A 23,297-nucleotide genomic window follows, 5' to 3' on the forward strand; every position below is an offset into this window, starting at 1 on the left:
GTTTTGATTATTTTTCAGCCAAGGACCCCTTACAAGCTAGAGAATATACTGGGGACCCCCTCATGTATATCCCTTGGAATAATTTGATGTAGCCTATTTTTACACATCTATTTTCTTATAAGAAACACACAAGAAATGTATGTGTTGAAATGATTAGAAAGACACTAAACAAGTATTAAACATATTTGCATATTTTATTCTAAGAGTTATAGATTTGTTAACGTAATCTATGAACTGTTAGAGATTTTAAAGTAATTCATATTCCTTGAACTGAAGCATTTTGTAAAAAAAATAAATAAATATAATTGAAAAGAATAAATCTGAAAACTTTTCCCGGACCCCCTGGCAGAGTGCTACAGACCCCTGGGGGTCCCTGGACCTCACTTTGAGAATCACTGTGCTGCGTAGAAGTCTTGCTTTACTAATATTATCAGCAACATCCTCACAGACTGTAGGCTGTACCATCATACTGCAAAATTAGGGGTTAAAAATTAAATATAGAAGCTCCAGTCTTATCTTTTAAAAACATGACACTCTTAAAGCCTGTTAATGTGGCATTGCATTGCTTAAAGCTTTACACACAGTAAGTTTCAGGTTGCGTCAATGCCTACAGACACAAGGAAGTATATTACAAGAGGGTGTTGGTTTGCAGGCGTCTTCGACAACAGCCATGTATGGTTTTGTTTCAGGCATGATCTCTTGTGTGTCTGTCATCCCGCCCCTTATAACACACCCACACCACTCTCTCAAGAAAGGAAAAAAAGTAGAAAGAGACGAGGGCTGGGTGGGTACTGAGCAGAACAAGCAACACTAAACAGAAATTGAAACAACTTTATTAAGTGCGATGAGCGGGAACGACCTTCCTTAATACCAACTCTTAATAAATCAATGATACCAACGTGTTTACCCTATTTTGCTTGAATTTGAGCCTGAACACCACCATGTGTGAGACAACTTAAGTAGGCTGATTTTGGTTAGATAGGCATGTTGGGTGGTGTGTCCACACTGTTGTCCTAATGACTTACTATGGTTTACATTTATGTAATGACCAGGGGCGTAGCACAAAATTCTGGGCCCTGTAGAAAGGGATTTTCTATGGGCCCCTCTCCACATCCACAGCTATTCATTCTAGCATCTTTTTGGGCCCTCCTCACATGAGTGCCCTGGGTACTCAGTCCCCTTTTTCCCCCAGTCCGACGCCCCTGGTAATGACATTCCAACTTGCAGTAGATTACATTTGTATACCAAAAATGCCAGTAGGACATTCGACAGGAACAGATGAAAAGTTGGTCCAGGTGGGGAATATCCAACAAAACAAAAGCTACACATAAATATAAACAACTGAATAGTTATCAAATAAAAGCAATTGTACTGTGAATATGGTGGCCATTATTAACATTTGTTCGCTTTTGAAGAAAATTGTTATAAGCAACACAAAACATGAAAGGAATAGCTTGACATTTTAGGAAGTAGGCCATCAATTATTTGCTTCCTTTCTAAGAGTAAGATGAAATGATTGATATCACTTTCATGTCTTTATGGTAAACATGAAGCTACACCCAGCAACCGGCTTAGCTTAGCATACAGACTGGACATGGGGAAACAGCTAGATTGGCTCTGTCTGAAGCTAGCAAAATCTAAGCTCTAATAAAAGGTTTCTTTTTTTTTGTATCCATACAAAAATCTAAATAATTTGCTGTTTTATGAAGGGTTGTTAGACCTGTAACTTCATGGAGCTGTTTTGTTAACCAGATTTTGCTAGCTCTGGACAGAGCCAGGTTAGCTGTTTCTAGTCTTTGTGCTAAGCTAACTGGCTGCTGGTTCCAGAGTGTGGTATCAATCTTCTCATCTGACTGTTGCCAAGAATGCAATTAAGTTAAGGTGACCAGATTTCTGAGACAAAATCTGGGGACATTTTCAGCTCAGAAGCGTAAATACCTCCAAAACAGGTAATGTTTGTAAACTTAAAACGGGGACACTGCCCCAGGGGCGTCACTAGACCTAGAGCTGCACTGGGGCACAAGCCCCCCTATGGGGGTCCATGGGCATGCTCCCCTGTAAGAAAATTTTGTCTTTAAATGCCTCAATCTGGTGCACTTTGAAAAGAAATTCATACAACAAGCAGGAGGTGTTCTATGTGTAGTAGTTTTGGAGACATGCCTCTTTGTAATTATGACATATATAAAAAAAAAAATGATGGCAAAAAATACTCCCCCAAATTATGCATATGCCTATTTTTGAAAAGTAAGTGATGTAGTATAACCAGCAGAAGACTAATTATATGTGAGGGAAGTTTAGAGACACAACTCTATTTAATTATTCAAATATTAAATGTTTTTGGCAAAAAAATATTGCCCAAAATTATGAAGATGCTTATTTTTTGAAAGGTAAGTGCTGTAGTACAACCAGCAGGGGGGCTTCTATGTGTGGAGTAGTTTTGGAGACATGACTGTAATTTTGACATATTACATTTCTTTGGCAAAAAATATTCCCCAAAATTAGGCATATACCTATTTTTGAAAAGTAAGTGCTGTAGTACAATTAGCAGGAGACAAGTTATAATTGAGGTAAGTTTGGAGACACTACCTTATTTAATCATTAAATTAATAAATATTTTTGTTGTAGGCTCTCTTTTCGGTGTTGTAGTTTGTAGACCGTCCCTAAGCACTCATCTTACTACTGTCTCACCGACGGCTGCTCGTAGAGACCAATGTTATTTCTTCAGGTTGGAGGACGGCTCGTTTTGATGAAAATGAGCTTGAACTTTACCAAAGTTGAGCCCTGAGCAGCGCTTGCTCTGTCTGTCTTGAGCCTGCGTGTGACTATACATTTGGTCAATGTTTTCGTTCATTCCAATTTCGGGTCTGTCAGTCACAGTGAAAACCAGGGACTGTCCCCGGAAACCGGGGACGTCTGGTCACCCTAAATTAAGTGCACTGGTCTTTTTTATTTACAACTAAAAATTAAAGCTACAGCTGTTTGTTAAAAACTGTTTTATAGTCCCATATATGAATCTATTTCCAATAAGTTACAAATTATGGACAGCATAACACAGTGCTTGGCTTAACTCAAGCTACACCTTTGGGTTAAGCCCAAAGTCATCTGGCTAACCAAGTAAATCTTGCCTCCTAAATCTGACAGGCCTCAGGTTTCCTGAAGGGAGGGAGAACCCTTGTGTCATAGGCTACTGGTGAGTTGCAGTTTAACTGGGAAGTCGGAATTTCCAAGTTCCAAAAGCGTCAACTGGAACGCCACCCTGAAGTCGGATTTCCTACTCCGTAGAACATCAACCACGACATCACAATCCAATACAGCATAAGCACCAACAGTAGTAAAAGCTGTAGGAATACACTGTTTTAGCACATCTGTCCCATATCAGTTGTACACACAATACTGTCCTATCTGTGGACATGGTACTAGTGTTTGCATATGCAAAATACTGCATAATGCATCGTTAACTGGTATTGCTAACAATGGCTAACCTGGCTAGAGCCCCCCCCCCCCCCCCAACTTGCTTTTCTGACTTGACTTTCGACTGGAACGCAGCCAACTCGGGTGTGATGTCATTCCCAGTTCAGACCGCAGAAGTCAATGAAACGCAGCACACATCCCAACCTCCCATTATAATTGAACAGCACACTTGTACAATTGGTTGCATTTCATTTATTTGACAATACTCAGACAGTGCAACAACTGCATTTTAGGAGAAAACATGTAAAGTTGTACTCTTTTCTATATGTGTTCAAAGTGTAACAGTCTAGAAAAACAGATTGTCAAACAAACCCAGTCCTTTTGACCTAGTAAACTCTAGTAGGGTGTCCATTAGTATATTTCACAGCATATTGTTGTATACAGTGAAAATACACACAAGGAAGACAAATGGGGAATATTGGAGTATGCTGTGATGGAAACAGTATGTAAATAGAAACAGCAAATGACTGACTTGAGAGATATAAATGTTCCAATAGTCAAGTGACAGACAATAGTATCATTAATGTTTGGATATGACAAAGAATGAATACATTTACATCTAAACAAGACTGATTTCATAGCTAAATTGGTGTGACTGGACAGTTTAGTAGAGCACACACACACACGAGCACAATTACTTGATTGTTACAGGAATCTAATCCCATCCAGAGCCCAAACCTTAAGTTTAGTTGAACCAATCCAAAAAACAAAGTCGATTTGGAAACTTTGCTAATATCCCCTCAAATCCATTTAAATGTTAGCATGTCATGAAATAAATTAATCATTTTCAACCCCTCAGAGGGACGCCCTCAAGTGATTGGACTTTTTTTCCACCTTTTTCAAGTTTCTCAGCAAAACACTCCCTGTTGTTTTCTGCCGGGTCATTAAGCTGCATGTCATGCTTGATACCTGTTGAAGACATAAGAGTTACTTATAGTGAGGGAACACCATTTCAACATGAACTCTAATGTCTAAGGAAATCTAATGTGATAAAACAATTGAACAAAGTAGAAAAACACTTACCTACGAAGACTTTCGAAAGAGCCGATTTTGAGCTAGAGTACGTCATTCTAGCTTTGATTTGTGCATTGTCAGGACACCTGATGGGAAAATAAAAAAAATCATCCATTTGTCCGACACAGGCCGTTTACTTTAACAACAACAACAACAACAACATGCATCCTCAAATTAAGATTACCTCTTAAATACATGTAAGGATATACCAAGATTATATTGCCAGTCCTTCTCTACAGTCTGTGGTCAGTTAAGGATGCAGGTGAAAAAAATATAAAAAAATAAGTAATTATGTTTTAAGTCCAATACAATGACCTACCACGTCATAAAGACCAGTTCCTCTTTTTTTGATTCCTGGTTTACAAAGTGGCAGTCATACAGATAGTAGCGGCACTCGTTTTCAGGCAGCAGACTCATGACGAACTTGAAGAAATCATCAATGCCGTCCAGATCTTTTGCCCGGTAAAGTTTCTCCACTTGAATGTCGCCATCGATTTTTAAGATCACAAGTCTTATACGTTCCTTCTCGTCAGCATCAGTTTTCACTACTTTCATAAGATTGTAGATGTCCTTCACTTCGTCAGCGACTTTGACTCCAGACGTCTGTTTTGAGAAAACACAAAACATTACGTCATTATTTTGTACAAAAAAAAAAAATATTTGAAACCTGTTGTCGCATTCAAAATGTCTAATGTTCCACACATTTTAAGTTACACAATGCCTTTAAAGAGAAATCATAAGGGCAACACAGATTAAAAAAATTTGATTTTGTATTTTGAATGACAATAAATGTAAACCAAAATGTCTTAAAAGTCAATGCAAATGAATGAGTTGCATTCAAATAAAGTGACAAAGCAGTTTTTTTAATCTTAGGATTTAATAAGTTCATCACCAAGTCTAATTTGCCAGTTAAGTGTACAAATTCTTGTAAAATGGGAGAATGATAAAAGACTGTCCCAGTACGAGCACTTTGGTGAGATTTGGGCCTTGGCTCATATTTGAGCAGACTTTGTTCACTTGTACTTTGGTTTTGAGACAGAAAGCAGAACTGAAAGATGAAGAAACAGGAAGTTCTGCAAAACTAGACTTAGGAGAGAAGTGTTAACACTTTTAAAGCAGTTCAATGTGCATATTTTTCTACCAGCTTTACAGCAGTAACATGCCACGGGTGTAGCTTCTCTATGAAGTTTCAAGGCCTTGGCTCTGTCACATTCCAGTCATTGTGGAACAAGTTAGTACAAGAAAGACCGCCCCAAGGGATTCTCTCAGAACAAGTTTGAAGCACGAACAAAGCTCCCTCCATTTTGGAGGCAAAACCACACCTTGAGCAAGCCCTTTCAAACACTAAACTCTCTTTTCACTCAGCAAACCATTTCCTCAAAGAAACAGCAAATGAAAAGCATACACTCTAGATAGAACAACAACAACCAGTAAAAACAACCAGGCTTCACTGAGTTTACACAGGTTTTGTTAAAATGAGGAAATGGCACTTCAAAGTTTTATCATCTCTACATCAAATGTCCTGTGGGGCTCACAAATCACAAAGAAGCAGTTGTTCACTGACACAGCGCAAGTCAATCCAGCCAAATTCTTTGTGAAAGCTACTCACCATTTTGCTTGTGATGTGTGAAGGCAGCAGAGAAAAAATGGCAGCAGCAGTCAAAATGCTGTAGTGTCATAAGGAAGGAAAGCAGGTTGACTCATAGAGGAGGAGCTGGGGTAAATGAGCACACCTCCAAAAGTAGCCCCACCCTCCTCTTCCCAGGTGTGACACAGCTTTAGATGCAACCTCAGCATTTGCATTTAATCACATTACATTTAAAGCTAAACCCTAACCCTAAATCACAATGGATTTATGTGCTTCATTGTCTGGAACAATACAGACATTTTTGTCACCCTTTCCATCACCAGGTTTGGTAGAGGTAGAGATCTACTGTTTTAGGTAAAACCTCAGGTGAGCTTGAGCCAGTCATCGGTGGGAGCGGCACATAACCCTTATATGGAGAACAACGCTGTTCACATATTTAACTCCTCTGTTGTTGAGATGCAGTTCAGTGGCCATATAAGGTAAAAGATAAGATCTGTGCACAATTATGTGAAAAGGATTCATCCATCTACCTGCAAAAAGTAAGATGTTACACCATCAGATTCTAATCAAGTCAAAGTCAATCATTAGATGTACAAAAACATGATTGGTTTCAATCCACTCCTACACTAAACAAAGCAAACATTACACATAGATACCACCTGACAGGAGCAATCTGGACGATATGAACTTCAAGAGTAAATTTAATTTGTCAGCTTAGTTTTTTTAGTGTTTTTTTTTCTCCAGTCACGTTCTGTGAAGAGTAATGAGTCAGGGCAGTTTTTATGCGACATTAGACCCAATGCCAGACCTGTTTTTCTCAAACAGTAAGTTTGAGAAAGTGCAGTAAGAACTGCATTTAATCAGGGCCTCTTCAAAATATATAATCCCATGTCTGTCTTTAGAATAATAAAATGTAAAACGTCTCTGTAGTTCAGGGGTGTAGCTAGGAATTAGGGGCCCAGGACACAGGGGGGGGGGGACCTTGGCCCCCTGCCGCTTTCCTCTGTTCCCACGACATGCCTTTTCCAGTGGTGGAAAGTAACTAAGTTCATTTACTGAAGAACTGTGCCTAAGTACAATTTTCAGATACTGGTACTTCACTGAGTATTTCCATTTCCTGCTGCTTTTTATTTCTACTCCACAACAACTCTGAGGCAAATATTGTACCTTTTACCTGACTGCATTTATTTGCTAACTTAAGTTACAAGGTTCTTTGCAGATCCGGCTTAATAATACAAATTATAATCAACAAATAAATGATTATGTATTATTATGGGTTAGGATATGACTTTATTGATCCCCTGGGGGAATTCCCCAGCTAACCAGCTAAAATTAGCCCCACTTTTACCAGCTGCAACATTAAAGGGATACATGTCAGTCGCATATGAAATCTTGTGAGTAAAGATTCTACAATATTTAGGAATCACACACAGACACAAGGGGTTTTCACAATCTTGTGAGGCAAAATGTGTAGTCCAAAATTAGCAATGCAATGCTGCTGTCTGTTGTAACATTCATGCTTTTATTGGTGGCACTTAATGAAAAATACAACTACCAATGACCCAAAAAAAAGTAATTTCCTGTGTAAACTACTACTGAACTGGCTTGTTGGCAAACAACATAATATCCTTAATACTTTTTTAGATAATACATAGTTTAGTAATGAACCCTTCCTCTGCCGTGACTATGTTTAGATACAGACACTCTGCTTCAGCATCACAGTGGCTTTACTTCCTCTATGTGAATTAGTGGTTTACAGAGTCAGAGTCCCACCCCACATCCGGACTAGCTTCTGTTACAAAAAGCAGAGTGCCTAATGTCAGCACATGTCATAGCTTGCCTTCTAATCCTTGCATTACAAGCACTGGAATCTGTGACCAATAGAGAAGTCAAATAGTTTACAGCCTGTTTTTGCAAAAGTTTAATAGAGTTAAGCTACAGAAAGTGCTCTTTTGGTGGCCTCAGAGTTGATTTTTTTTAGGTTTATCATCATAACTGTGGTAAGGCCTGCCTATCAGAGGTAATGGCAGCCAGCAGCAACTTTTCAAAGCAGTAAAAGAGGAAATACAACCCTAAACCACACATAGCAGGAAATGGCTGCTGCATAACTCTGTCAGTTGAAAACTACATGCTGCTGCAAGCACATTGTAACTTTGGACACAACCCAGTCAGTGACGTCAAGGCAGCAAACCCAAATCTACAGTTTGAGAACTGTGACATCTACTGGTAAATTACAGATACTGAATGGTTACATGTGATGTCTGACCAACGTCATTTTTACACTTTGGTTTTTGTATATTATAAACAAATGAGATATATAACGTGTTAATTAGTGAGCTATAGAGGTACTGGTAGGTGGATTTTGGTACCTGTTTTAAGTCTTTATGCTAAGCTTAGCTAACTAGCTGCTGGTAATATCTTCATATTTATCGTACAGACGAGAGTGTTATCAATGTTCTCATGTACCTCTCACCAAGAAAGCAAAAAAGTGTTTTGCCCGTTAATACCTGAATGAACAGAAAGGGCAGAAAGATATAATGAACACTATAATATTCTCAGTGATACATACTGCATAAAACAGATATCTTTGACCATTGAATAAACAGATTATTATTTGTGGGAGATTGTGGTTTTATCATGTTTGTGGAAAATCCAATTTATAGGAATCATTTCCTCCATTATCCATTGATTGAAGTTGTACACAAGACCCAGACTGACACTTTCTCAGGGCAAGAATATTGGTGCAGGAAGTCAGAAAATGACATCCTGTGGACAAAACAGTAAGAGGAAAAACAAATAGAAACTGTCAGATCCTTTACTTTAATTGCTCTTTCCTCTCACTGGAGTATCAATAAAATAAGAGTATGTCAGCACTGGGAACCCAGAAGAGAAAGAAAAGTAGTTTCAGCGAGGTTTATCAGAACTCCCCATCCTCAGAACAGTTGGTCAATACATTCTAGGTTAGAGATAGTTTACTACAGGCCTGCACCTGACTTGAATGTCACACACTCCACCTACACCTCAAGAATAGGCTTGCACAGAGTCTGTGTAACACCTTTTTACCACAGGATTTATCAGCCGTTTCACTGGGTATGTACGTCTCTCTGTACATGCACAAAACACACACACACACACACACACACACACACACACACACACACACACACACACACAGTAATTGGGAAAGCCCATTTATAAGAAGTGGTTGGGAGCAGTTCAGTTTCGGTACAGATCCATATGTCCGACACGACTGAAGCGTGGTGTCGCGACGTCATACATCCATGGTTGATGCTCCACGCCCTTGACCGGCAGCTGATTGGACGAACGCCTGACGTGGGTTTGGCTTCTCGAGAATTTCAACAGAGTGTCATGGCGGCTCGTTGAGAATACGGTCTAGTATTTTACGAAAATAGTTCACCAAAACGTGTTTCTGAAAACATTTTAAGCGAGAAATAGGCCATACAGTTGCTGAATCTGTCTTTATTTCAGATCGACAAAGGTCAGTTTAAAAGATTTTCGTCTACTTCTACTGGATAGTCGCCTCGCGTTCAACGGATTAATTTGCATAAAGATGGGCATCGGCGAGCTTCTTGACGCGCAACATTCTCTCAAATGCAGCGCCGCCTTCCCGGATTACTTTGCGTGCACGTTGAAGTCGCTTGACGTCACCCATAGGAATAGAGTGGAGCGCGGCGCGACAGAAGCGTCGCACGGCCAGGTGGATCTGCACCGTTACTGTAAAATTGAATAAAAAAATGTGGCTGAACAGTGTCACTTGTCAAAATCTCTACAGCCTGCATGACCACAACTTAGCGCTAGTATGAGCATATTCATTGCATTTCCTGCCCTTAAAACTCCCCAGAAGTGCACAATACTCACTTGTCACTCCAGGCTCCCTTCCACTCCCCCTGACCCCATCGGTTTCTAATCCTAATTAGCTGCAACCTGTCTCCTCTGAATTCCACCTGGCACAGAATAAGGTGTTAATTACTCTCAACTAGAAAAACAGACACACAAGGGAGACCCTAAAAAAACATTATAAATATTATAAAAGGGGTAAAACTACCAAGTGAATCATACCTTAGTTAACCAAATTGTAACATCTCAGTACACAGCATACATGGTAGCCACTGCAGCTTCACTTGTACCTGGGTGATCTGTGTGGTATGGTATGTATGTATACAGACATAAACATTTCCTCACCAGAGGCCTGTACTACGAATCAAGATCAACATGCCCTGGATTTCTTTCAGTTACCCGGCTTCACTAACCCGCATAACCTGTGTCACGACGGTGGTTAACAACTAGATCAATCAACCCAGGGTTTCCAAATCCAGCGGCGCGCACGTTCACATAAAAGAGGTGGTGTTTGCACAGCACGACCAATCACAAACATCTACCAGAGCGGCATATTGTATATAAGAAGAGCAAATTATAATTCTACATAAAGATGAAGAACACAGACACGGTTTTCCAGGCAAAACGCAATACAGTCGCTGCTTCCTTAAACAGGAGGAAAGCTGGCAAAAAATAGCCGACGCTGTAAATGCGTAAATCACCACGCTTATCAATATCTTCCCCATCAGTCAGGCACTAGATGCCATAATTACACTTGTGCTTTTCATAAACTGCCGTTGCTTTAGCCTATTATTTCAGTTGCAACCCTGGCAGTGGAAGCGATGTGAGAGCAAATAAAATACATAAAAACATAATTCAAACCGATGTGCGCATTTGGCAATACACGGCTCAAGATGCAGATAGCCTATATGTAATTCCCTCCCATTAAAATCTATATATTTCAAAATACCCTTCAGGGAATGTTAACGGGGTTGTCGGTCTCTAAATGTTTGAACTTTTATGAGCGCATCCCTCTCACCCCCTCTCTCCCTCTCTCTCTCTCCCTCTCCGCGCACCGAGCTCCGCCTGATCTTACCGTCCTAATTTCCACCGGTTGCGGTCAATCGAGTGTTGATTGGTCAGTAGGCGGTGCTTTTATACCGGTTGATCTCTAATCTCCAACATAACCTGCTCCCGACCAGGTTAGGTGTTCAGCATAAGTTACCACGGCGATTGAACCCGGTAACAAGTGATCCACCTTCGTGGTACAGAAAACCCTGGGTTGAACCTGAAGTTACTTGTTAACGCCAAATCTTGCTTCGTAGTACAGGCCTCTGCTCCTGTCACCAGGTAGGCATAGCCCTTGAACGGTTTGCGAAATGTGACAGCTTGTGAGTTGGACGATCTGTTAATCAGGGATGGAGAGGAAAAACTTGAAAGATGCCAGCGTAGTTCTCCTCAAAGCTTTGGCCATGAGAGACAACATGAGACAAAAACTGTTTGTTGAGAGTTAAGGAGGAGATAGCTGCCAGGAGCCAGTAGTCACCTGAACACAAGTTACAGTAACAGTGTTAGAATTCCTGTGTACAATCTCATTCAACTCCCAGAGGATTTCAAGTGGTTACATGTTAGTTTAATTTCATTATGACACATCTACAAAATACACTAGGTGCGCAGTGTGTTGCACACACACACCTCCATTGTGCAAAGTTTGGCTATTGTCTTGTCTCTCTTTGCAAACTGTAAACAGTGTGCTCTTGTGTGCTCAGTCTCACCCACACGTGTGCAATTCGCCAGACAGGGTGTGGACAGAGGAGACTGATGGAGTTGAAGGAGTGATGTCAGTGCACAGGCGTTCACCAGGAGTTTTGTTGGATTTTATTTCAGTGGTATGATAATTTCCAGAGATCAAACTAAGCAGGATGACAATGAAGGACATGCATAAGTATGTTACTTTATTCACATCTGAATTGAATTTGAATTTATACTGTATATTTATACTGTATAAAGTGTAGCTCTTTGGGTCCTGACACACTGTAGGAGAACAATGACAACTTTATGCATTGCAATCACATTTTATCTATTGCAAGTCTTTTATATTTTCATAATAAAAAACAGCATTTTGGTTGATAAGATCAAGAAAAAAAAACTAAATATTTGGTATGTGGACAAGCAGGAACAACCTGACATAACCAAACAGCAGAAAGTATATTCATTATTAAGTGTGTATTCTATTGAGGGACTTTTCTAATGGAAAACAGAATATAACAATAATTTACAATAGCACAAACCTTCATTCAAAATGAGTTGACATTATACTGTCAACGATGCACATAGGGAAGTGTTCTATCTTCGATTTCCAGTTTTAGAAAATATTGTAATAATTGAATCTTTTGGTGTTTGTACTTATTGTACCCACCTTATGTCTTTTCTAAGTGATGCCCCGAACATTGTAGGAATTTGGTCCAAGTTCTTTGAAGCCAAGGATGAGGGCAGAGCCTCAAAGCAGTCATCCTGAAACAACTGTCCTCTCTCCGGACAGCTTTTTCTCAGCAATTCAAAGTCCTGGTTGAGGTATTTGGCCGCCTGAGACTTGAATCCAATCTGTGCTGAAGTTTAGCTGCAATGCCGGACATTAAAAGATTAAGACTTTGTGTGTGTGTGTGTGTGTGTGTGTGTGTGTGTGTGTGTGTGTGTGTGTGAAAACAGGCTCTGTGCCGTATGTGCAGCTCCACTGTCTTCACACCCTTTATTGTTCATGCCAAACTTGCTCTTGCTCATTACTCAGCCTCTGGCTTTGATTGATGGCCCATGATTGGCCTACCCTGGAAATCCAGAGTTCTCGCGAGAGCACAATTTTAATTTGCTCAGCGAGTCACTCTGGCATTGAGTAATGATGCTCATTAACTATGCCTTTGTAGCCGAGCTGCACCACATCGGTGTATCTGATATAGGTGGGCCAGAGGCGAGCTAAACAGGTGACGACAGTTTAATCTACCAGTTAGCTCTGCTGGTAGCTAAGCATGTGGGGCTCTGGATACGTCACCCCGTGTATTGTTGTAATTGGTCGTAGTGTTATCCAATTGCGTACAGTGAGATTTTCAAATGAATGCTTGGTGCGGCCCCTCGAGTTGGGCCATTTTCATTACGCAATGCCAGACCCTTAATCTTTCGGATTTGGGTCTGGATTTCCAGGCTATGATTGGCTCAGATGTTGCCCAAATGGATGGATGTGAAATGTGTGCTGGTCCACAAAAGATTAGATTGGTGGAATGAAATCACAATTATATTTATAGCTCATTTGGTCCTACTAAACACCATAGTTAATGCAATTGCATTACTGCAATAATCTCTTACCAACAATCATAAACAGTGAAAACTATTTAATCTCAGACTATTTTAACCATATGTGTCTGATCTGTGCAAGGTTTTATAAATGATAGTCCAGAGGCCATAGTTTGTTAGTTTCTTTATTTTCTTTCATTTCACAGAAGTTTTGCAACAGCTACAAGAGCAAAAACACCAACAAATAAGACAGATTTGTTCCCGCTGCACACAAAAAAGATTTAAAAAATGGAATAATACATGTGAGTGATACAACATATCCCCATGTATATGTTCACATTTTAGCCATTTTCAAGCATTTGGAACTTATAGAGTGCATGTGAACTGTCATTGGGTTTACTTAGTTTGTAAAAAAAAAAAATCTTTTTTTGTGAATTCAATAAATGTATTGTTAATCCTCCAGCAGGTATCACAAAAGGACCCTCGCTTGTCTTATGTCCAGAGTCAGATCGCCAGGCACAGCCACTGTAAGAGGTAACAAAATTATACAGCAAGCTGTCTAAACTAGAAGTGCCAACAAACCAGCAGCTTTTGTTATTGTCTTACACACCTGTTGCATATCCAGCTCAATCTTCCCTGTGTCAGCTCTCTCCAGAGCCTTAAACATTTCTGGTAGAGAGACAGAAAATAAGGTTCTGGTAATGTAAACATGCCACGTTCTCAGAGTCTACAAATCGATATTAGATATACTGAAGGGATAATGTTGTGTTTTGTGGACACTTACTGAAGAGCATTTCCAGTTTAATGAGACAACCCACAAAACTGTCAAAGTCTATGGCATACTGAGCATCGGCATAACGGCTGACAATGGACTGCAGCACAGCACTGTTGACCTGGAAACCTGGGGAAGAAAAATAGCCATCACTTAGCATAATTTCCTAAAAAGGTGTCAGATAATAACAGGGTGCTAATGGTAGAGTTAAGTTACACAGCCTCGCCCACGCTTATTTGTTCCTGTGGTAGTAAGTATACATGAATTAAATCTATGTGCAGGGAGGGAGTCCTCTAACTGGCTTATCCAGTCTGCCAGTAACTGCCAGGAACCCCACACACACACACACACACACACACACACACACACACACACACACACACACACACACACACACACACACACACACACACACACAGGTGCCTGTGAGGCTCAGTGGTCAAATACAACCCAGAAAAATAAGCATCTTAGGTAAAGTACTGTATTTACAAAGCTGTATTTTTTTCATTTTTACAAGCATGTCATATTTTGAATATGTGTCTCATAACTTGGTATATATGTGTGTAAACTATAGTGGCATACTCTGTTCAAAAATAACTAAAGTATGCAGGCAACATATCTAAATAGCTCATTTTGATTTTTATCAGGAAAGCAGTAAGGTTATGATAAATAATGTTAAAAAACAGGTCTTTTCAAACATATTCATGGCCAGACTGCCATCATTTTAGTGTATGACATTCCTCACGTGATAATGTTTGTTACCTGCTTCAGTGGCGGTGCCTCTCATCTCGTGGGAGCTCATTGTGCCAGAGCTGTCTGTGTCATATTTCTTGAAGATCGCCTATATGACCCAGGCACCCATGTGTTGTGTTAACAGATACAGCCAGGTATAACAACCAAAACTCATTTCACTCATTACACTTACTTATTTCAAATTGCATAAATGACAATTTACCAGGTATTTCTGGATTTTACTCCAAATCAAGTGGAACACAATCAGCCCCAAACTGCCACTTTCATCTTTCTGAGGAATGTTAAGGTGTATAAAAAGCTCATCCTGGATGATTGTTCACATATTTTAATTCCACACAGTATATTATAATGCACCCAAATCCCAACATTTTTAAAGTAGAGTTTCAAAACATCAACTGTGGGAGGACAATTTATTTCTTAAAGAGGATACATCTAGCAGACTGACAATAAGGCGACCTGTCTCAAGGCTGAAACCATCTGTCTTGATATCAGACCCTGCAAGAAAGTGACACAACATAGCTAGCTCTAACTCTTACAGTAAGTCAATGAAAATAAAAAGGCTACTTGTTTATGTATGTAAGAGTTTAAATTTACTCACGGTGAGAGACAACTTTGTTCAAATTTTCAATCAGTTCAAAGACTGATACCTCCATGTCCTGTTTGAAAAATGCACAATAGAAGTTGTTTTACTACTGGATTTGTAATCCAGGTTTAGAGCTGTTGATGCATTTCTTTTATCCAATAGTTCTCATGTTAACATACATTGCCATCATTATGCTTGAAGAGCTTCTTGAAATGAGGATCCACATCTCTCTCAGATACCTCCTCCTGTGAGACGGAGACAGTATGTTACTCATGTCAAATAGAAGAAGCACTGGCTCTTCAAATTTGATTCATTTTTTAAATATTGGTAAATGTAACACAAAGTATGTTAAACATTAAGCAATAATCATTTCAAATTGAATGTGACATGCTATTTCATTTAATCTCAGTACTAAGGTGGAAAGAAAATAATGCCTAACCAATGCAAGAGCAGCTATATCATTCTGTGGATGTTCTTACCTCCTCAATTTGAGTGTCAATGTGCTCCTCCAGTGGACTGAAAAAAATAGAAATGCATAGCTTGAACACACTCTGTTGGAGTGCAAGAAAATAACATTAACAGTAAGTTTTGACTGTGAATTTAAGACTTTTCTTTGACCAAAGAAGGAGCTAGCCTCTGAGCTTTGTCCACTAGATGGCTGTATTACGCCAAAGCTCTGAGGTCTACATTAGCCTGCAGACATCAATCAGTCTGTAACACAATACCTGGCTACAGCCTGTTTCTCAGTGAACACCCTGAGAAGGAAGCTGCCATCCTTGTGAGCCTCGAAGGTCGAGGGAATAATGGCATATTCTCCTGGAGGAAGTTTAAAGCGGCCCCATACTTTCCGTGTGTTGATGAAGGAGCTGCTCATGGTCACAGGTCTCTGTCGCAGCAGGACATCTGGACCCAGGCGAACATTGCTTTGGCCTTTGTACTGAAGAGTAACAGGAGAAAAGGCCTTTTATAAATGAAATGTCATAAAGCCACCCAGAAAATCACAATGCAATCAAGCAATAATCGTGACACTTGTGATGTCTATTTTGCATTTCAAATTTCAGAGAAAGTAAGGGATATAACATTTCAAATACAGACCTGATCTGGGACCTGTAAAAAGGAAACAAACAGAAGAAGTATTTTTTTTTTTAAATCAGTCAAATACAGAGCTCTGACTTCATGATAATTAAACATCAAATTATTTTGAGGCACCTCATAAATGGCAAAGCCAATGGCCTCGAGCATCTTCCGCCGTCCCCCAGTCTTTTGGACGAGCCCAACCAGAAAGGTACATCCATCCTTCCCGAGAAAAAAACAACATAATGTTGACAGTTTAGATAATAATATACCTCCTCTGCACCAGTGACTGAGTATGCATGTCCCTTGACAAGTTTGAGAGCTGTAACTGCCTCTGTCTCATAGGCACTGGTGATCTGAAAACACCAAGAACAAAACTTCAATCTTTTGACATGAGTACATTACTACTGTTGGTGTGTTGGCTTGCAGATAAGCATGCAAATCCGTATGAAAATAAGCAAATTAGTATGAAAATAAGACCTACATTAATAGAGCAACCAAGCAGTGAACGCCGGCTCAAGGCCTTCTGCATGATTTGGAAGAGCTCTGGTGGAGCTTTGTCTAAGGTGTATACTTCTGCAATCCCATTAGTGTTTCCTCCTGACAGGGCCTCATAGCTGCCATGCAACCTGTCAGACACAGAGGGATGTGACCAGATTTACCAACTATATATTGTACATTTTCACTGGATTAACGTTTCGATGAAACAAAAAAAGAACGATCCATACCTCCGCTGAGTGAACAAACAGCAGCTTTCCATCTTTGGTGGGTAAACGGTCATCGATCACCACATCCACCCACTCGCCAAACTGCCAGAACTGAGAAGAAAATATTCCCATCAGTAAACTCAACATCAAATACTTTTATGACTCATGATCAAGACAATTGTATGATCCTTGAATAATATGTTCTGTGCTCTGCATGTCACAGCACGGCAATATAGGGCAACTTAGTACCAAACACAAAAGTACACTATTTCATTGTTGTTGTTTTTTTTAACCTATTACCATGAGCCATCATTTTATGGTTGGACATGGCAGGAAAAAAGTTAGAAGTCAGATAAGAAGGGCATTTGTCTGACCTGGAAGTGAAATATCCCGGCGTAACCTTCAGTAAAACTCTGTTCCTGGGGCACCACGTGAGCCAGGATCCGCTGGTCTAGAGTCAGAGAGGCTATTGCAGCCAGAAGCCAGCAGTCACCTACACAGTAAAATCAGAGACATGCTCTGAGATTGAGCAATATGTGGCATTCACCGCAGTGCAGCAGATGCTGTAAACAGCATGTGCCTGGGTGGAGCAGTATATAGGAGACCAGGGATGTTTGTGGTTCCCTTCGAAAATCCAAAACACCCCATCATCCATCCATCCATCCATCCCTTCATTCTTTCCCTTCACTTACCCAGAGCTCCTTGGCAAATGTCCATCCTTGTGGCTCCATCATCAATGAACTTTGGGTTTGAGCACAGCTCCTATATAGAGCACCAAACAATCACAAACAGTTGAACATTTGAGAGCAGTTTTGAGAAATCTTTCCTTGGATTGTCCAGTATCACACTACTGAGACAATATGAGGAAATGCAGTTCAATGATTTAGATCTGATGACAATGACAATTGAAAGTAAAAAATACCCATATGGAAAAATTCACAAAGACATGATTCAACACATTTAGGTAAATTCTCTCCCAGAGATTATTACTATGGTGAATAGTAATAGAGTATGAGGCATAAGTTTAAACTTCTGTGGCTTTCAAGTGTTCTGATCGCGATGCAGAAAGTAACAAGGTACAGCTACTCTTTTTTTTAAATATATATATTGTCTTTTACTTCTGCTTTCCAAAGTCTTAGTTTAAAAGATTAAATATTTGCAATTCAGTAAATGAAAGAAATACAATACTCAATGTCAAGTCAGTGACAAGCTCACCAACCATAGGATCATTTAAAAAACACAGTGTTCCTTTTTTGTTTAGTTTGTTTTCATTGCTGTGTGTTTTTTCTTAGAGGCTTCCTATCGTTGGCCTTTTCCAAAGAACATCCCCGGGTTTGGATGCGACCACCTCAATGTAGCCTATTGATGTGGGCTCAGCTGGAAAGCAGTCGTCCTCAAACAGGCGTCCACTCTTCAAACACTGCTCGCGCAGTCTCATAATCCTGCTGGGAGAACTTCACTGTTTTCTTGTTTGTGCCAATGCCTTGTTCCCTGTCCTGCTGACGGGCAAGTCGATCTGCCGTGGCTGTCATCCTCACCTTTTAAGTGTATATAGACCTCCTTGGATGGTGATTTCCCTCTCTGTGAGCTGAGTTGGGTTGACCTCTGCTGCCTTTGTCCCAGCCTCCTATATAGCTGCCAAAGGTGAGAGGAGGATAGGGTGGGATCACAGACAGGGAGGGGCCTCCAATGGACAGGTGAGGTGAGCAAAACAGACAGCAGCAACCAACCCTACCCCCCCTAGCAACCACTAAATTGTTTAAATTTAGTGGTGGGTCGTACACCACTAAATGCTGGTGAACACAGTCTTGTTTGTGAACACTGACATGACAAATGAGTGCCAATAATAGCCATACCCCTCCTCTTTTAATGAGACACACAAAACGGACATAACTTGTTTAATCCGTATAAGTATAAAGTATAGTGCAATCTAAATAATTTTTTTACCACTGCCTAAACTTGAGTGAATTATCTATCTCTCTTTTTTTGTCTCATTCTCCCTCTCGGTCTGCCTACAGACATGGTATCACATTTCTACGTTCTTTTGTTATTCCTTTCTTTGCTGTGTTTAAGGTAGTGTCTTGTCTCTCATTCCTCTGTAATGGCTTTAACTGTTCATATTTTCTGTTATTTCTCTGCTGGGGTCAAGGGCGTAACTTGAATTGAATTGAATGTCAAACACTTCATTTTTTGCATTCTGGTGAATTTTTCTGCAACAATTTGTGCCTTTTCTTCATCAAGTAATGGTGCAAATGTCTTTATGTATGTAAAGGAAGTTATAATAGCTTTTTTGGGGGGGTTGCACTGGCTAGTTTTGATTATTGGGGGGGTTGTAACCCGTGGAGGGGGTTGTAAGCCGAATCTAGGACATAGTACTGAGGTCGCAAGTCCCACCAACGCAGCCCTACCACTCTCAGAAAAGTCGAACTAAAACAAGGTCCCAAAATCTGTTTGGTTAATTGGACTTTTTACATCTCATTTACTCAGTGAACTGCTTAATTATATTTTTTTTATTTCCCAACATAAAGGTTGTGAAAGTCATCCCCACACTGTCGGGAAAAAATTCTGGGGGGAAATGCGAGATCCTTAATTTATTCATTATATCGTTGGCCTCACATATTGAGTCTAAAAATAAACTCAACTGACTTTGTTTTAAAATGTAGGCCAAGCAGAAAAAAAACCCTCTTCTTGTTGATTTTCTTGGTTATTGATCTTTTGAGGCAGTCTGCTGACATACTGCACAATAACTGAGTCAGTGATTGATCAGCATTTAAAACATCAGTAACACTCTAATGGAAGTATAAAATGAGTTGTATGTCGTATGAGCAATTACAAACGTTCTCTAAACAGTCCTTTAATGAGTTATTTTTCTTCATATGATAGTACTGCTTCACTACGGCTATACTGTAATGCTAGTATTGATATAGTGAATTATTACTGTGCTTTACAAAGGATTAATTATGAATGTATTGTTGTTTTTATCAAACATCTAATAGACATTTAGCAATTGTCATTGTGTGAGTAATGTTAGCCTGAATGCAACATTGATTTGACATTTCCATTTGCTACCTATTCTGAGTAGATGAGATGAATCAGCTGCTACATATTTAAACAAGGTTGAACATGTAGGAGCACTATTTTTTCTTTTTTAAATAAAATGTGTTAAAATTTGTGACATCACATTTAGTGTTGCTCTGTACACTGACTTATTGGATTTGAAATGTAGCTGACTGCCATCTTTTAGATTTTATTTTTTTGCGTGTTTTAAACATTGGACCCATTTAGAGAACCAAAAGTAATTGGGCCTATTAATAAATTAAAAAGAGACACGAGGCCTTTGTGAACATATCAATATAAAATGTATGTGGATAAACTTAAAAATGTGGGCATATCAGCGATTTAAAAAAGTGGTTCGCTCTGCATTTCGCTCGGAAATGTGGAGGATGTTTAACAGGGCAGCGAATGGAGGAAGTTTCGGAACTGTTGTAATTTGGAAGCTCACCGAGACAAAAGTTTAGGTCATATCACATAATCATAATTATTGTATAAGTATGGAACACTTACAAATGCTGTGAGAAACAGATGAAAATGCAGAAATCTGTAGTATTCAAGTTGACTGTCTGTGAAAGTGTTGTCATGGATACTAATGACCTGTGACCAGTGTTTGATAACATCCTTTGTTCTCTGTGATAACATCTCTTTGATCTGTTATCAGTTAACGACCAGAGCACCTGGTGTTAATATGTCACCTGTGGCACGCTGCAGCTATTCAGAGACACTGAGAGTGAGCGAGGCATTTGCAAACGTATTGGTATAAATATTATGTGGATAAACTTAAAAATGTGGGCATACCAGTGTAATGGCAAAAATGACATTTAAGCATGATTCTTAATATTCTTGTTTTATTTCTTTCTCTGTTTCTCTCACAATGCTGGAAGGGAGTTTATCTCATTTCCACATGTAGATTGTGTACACGAAGTCTGGAGACGAATGTGTACAGCCTTTGTTTAGACCGATAAAGGTACAAGGTCACAGTACACTATCTCTATGTGCAGATTCAGTTCTCCCATGCCAGTGGAGATGTAACCAGGGGGTGAAAGTTGTACAGGGAGGAGAGGCGAAATGGCTCCCAGATGTCTCCTGTGTTTGAGATTGTTTCTCTGTGTATCAGATTGCCTGTGAGAAATGCAGAGTCATGTTAAGCCAAGTGCGTGTGTGCTGTCACTCTGAAGATGTATTTAAGCTCAGTGTTTCTGTTCACTCATGGAAGACACTTTTCCACACGGGGCTTCTGTGCCTTTTGTGAAATCGTGTTACTCCTATATTTGCAAATATATTTATAATAAAATACAAAAACCTAACTTGGTCTTATTTTGTTTCACCTTCCTATTTTAAAACATCTACACCTGCTGCTCACGAAAACTTCCACCACACCAGCGATTTAAAAAAGTGGTTCGCTCTGCATTTTGATCAGAAATGTGGAGGATGTTTAACAGGGCAGCGAATGGAAGATTTGTAACTGTTGTCTTTTGGAAGGTCACCAAGCCAAAAGTATAAGTTATATCACATAACTGACCACATTGGCTGAAACTAAACAAAAAGACCTACGTTTTGATGTATAAATTGTGCATGACAAGTAAATATTGTGGGTGTGAGAGCAATTTATAGAAAAGGGACAAAGATAATTTTTTTAAGGCTCCTGCATATGTTTTTAACAGTTTAAAGTTTGAATCACGTCTGTAGGTGAAAGAATGTAGGAGGAGATACATTTTGAAGCAGAAGAGGATTTGAAGGATTTGAAGCCCGCTCTCATTAACTTTAATATTAAAATAAAATGTTTAAAAGATTAATATTTAAAAAAGTATAAATAGTAGAAAAAAGTTGAAGAAGTCCCATCATCTACTGAAAGAGCTGAACATTTTAAAAGTTGAATGGTTTTAATAGCTGAAAGTATGCAGAAGTTACGGAATAATAACTAGAAAATGCATTTCCTGCAGAAAATGCGTGGGAATGCTGAATAGCTGAATTGCTAAAGCTAAACTGGATGAATAGCTTAAATCCGAAAGAAGTTGAAGAAGTGAGAACAGTTGAAAAATTGCAAATCGATTTAATAAGTATGAATTTAATTAAAAAGTTAAAAGCTCATGCTAAACTGAACTGTTGGCTTTAAAAGTTGAATAATGACAAAAGATGTAGAACATTGTGAGGTCTGAGTATATTTTCTAACTGATAATGACTCACAAATGCAGAAATATCAAACAAATTGTATGAAAAATCTTAAGCTCAAATGAATTCCACTGCACTGCTAAAACATCTCGAAAATTGTCAGAGTTGGAAGCTAAACTGCATTACCTAAATAAGTGAAGAGCTAAAATTCATTGTTAGAAAAGCTGGAAGCTGAACTATAATACTGTCAAAGATGAAAGTTGAAATGAATTGCCTTTAAGGCTGAAAGAAGAAATACTTTGTATTATTATCAGACATATACACTGCATAGAACGAAAAAGTATCAATCTAGTTGAGATGTGAAATATATTGCGTGAAAAGAATGGGGCTGAACAAGAGGAAAGAGAGGAAAGAGAGAAGGAGAGAAGGAGAGAAGAGAGGAGAGAGGAGAGAAGGACAGAAGAGAAGGAGAGAAGATGACAAATGCTGTGAGAAAAAGATGAAAATGCAGAAATCTCTAGTATTCAAGTTGACTGTCTGTGAAAGTGTTGTCATGTATACTAATGACCTGTGACCAGTGTGTGATCACATCCTTTGTAATCTGTGATAACATCTCTTTGATCTGTTATCAGTTAACGACCAGAGCACCTGGTGTTAATATGTCACCTGTGGCACGCTGCAGCTATTCAGAGACACTGAGAGCGAGCGAGGCCTTTGCGAACGTATTGGTATAAATTTTATGTGGATAAACTTAAAAATGTGGGCATACCAGTGTAATGGCAAAAATGACATTTAAGCATAATTCTTAATATTCTTGTTTTATTTCTTTCTCTGTTTCTCTCACAATGCTGGAAGTGTATATATATATATATATATATATATATATATTATTTTTTTAATATTTAAACTTTATTTATTATTTCGAAAAATAGTTTACAGATATTCAGTCATCTCAGTACGTAATCAAATACAATACATAAATATGTACAAATAATATAATATGAAGGTAAAAAAGAAAGTAATATTCTAAACAGAGGGCAATAAAAG

At 39.1% G+C, this 23,297-nt stretch overlaps 1 protein-coding gene and 1 pseudogene across 1 annotated transcript; both read right to left on the reverse strand.

Annotated features, from left to right (window-relative positions):
- Positions 1 to 3,645: 3,645 nt before the first annotated feature.
- Positions 3,646 to 6,339, reverse strand: cfl1l (cofilin 1 (non-muscle), like). The gene is made up of 4 exons (XM_031302041.2): positions 6,095 to 6,339; positions 4,805 to 5,088; positions 4,495 to 4,571; positions 3,646 to 4,380 (listed from the first exon to the last, which is right to left on the reverse strand). Exons 1-4 carry the CDS (start codon positions 6,095 to 6,097, stop codon positions 4,259 to 4,261), a joined length of 486 nt encoding a protein of 161 aa, XP_031157901.1. The 5' UTR covers positions 6,098 to 6,339; the 3' UTR covers positions 3,646 to 4,258.
- A 7,195-nt stretch (positions 6,340 to 13,534) lies between these two features.
- Positions 13,535 to 18,803, reverse strand: LOC116050992 (annotated as a pseudogene).
- Between the last annotated feature and the right edge of the window lie 4,494 nt (positions 18,804 to 23,297).

This window comes from Sander lucioperca, chromosome 15 (assembly GCF_008315115.2).
Source record: "Sander lucioperca isolate FBNREF2018 chromosome 15, SLUC_FBN_1.2, whole genome shotgun sequence".
Lineage (NCBI taxonomy): Eukaryota > Metazoa > Chordata > Actinopteri > Perciformes > Percidae > Sander > Sander lucioperca.

What these genes read in the sequence shown, in the direction of transcription:
- cfl1l (XM_031302041.2), bottom strand. An exon ending in GAACTGGTCTTTATGACGTG is followed by an intron (nt 4,572 to 4,804) that starts GTAGGTCATTGT and finishes TTTTCCCATCAG; the next exon opens with GTGTCCTGACAATGCACAAA. An exon ending in TCTTTCGAAAGTCTTCGTAG is followed by an intron (nt 4,381 to 4,494) that starts GTAAGTGTTTTT and finishes TGTCTTCAACAG; the next exon opens with GTATCAAGCATGACATGCAG.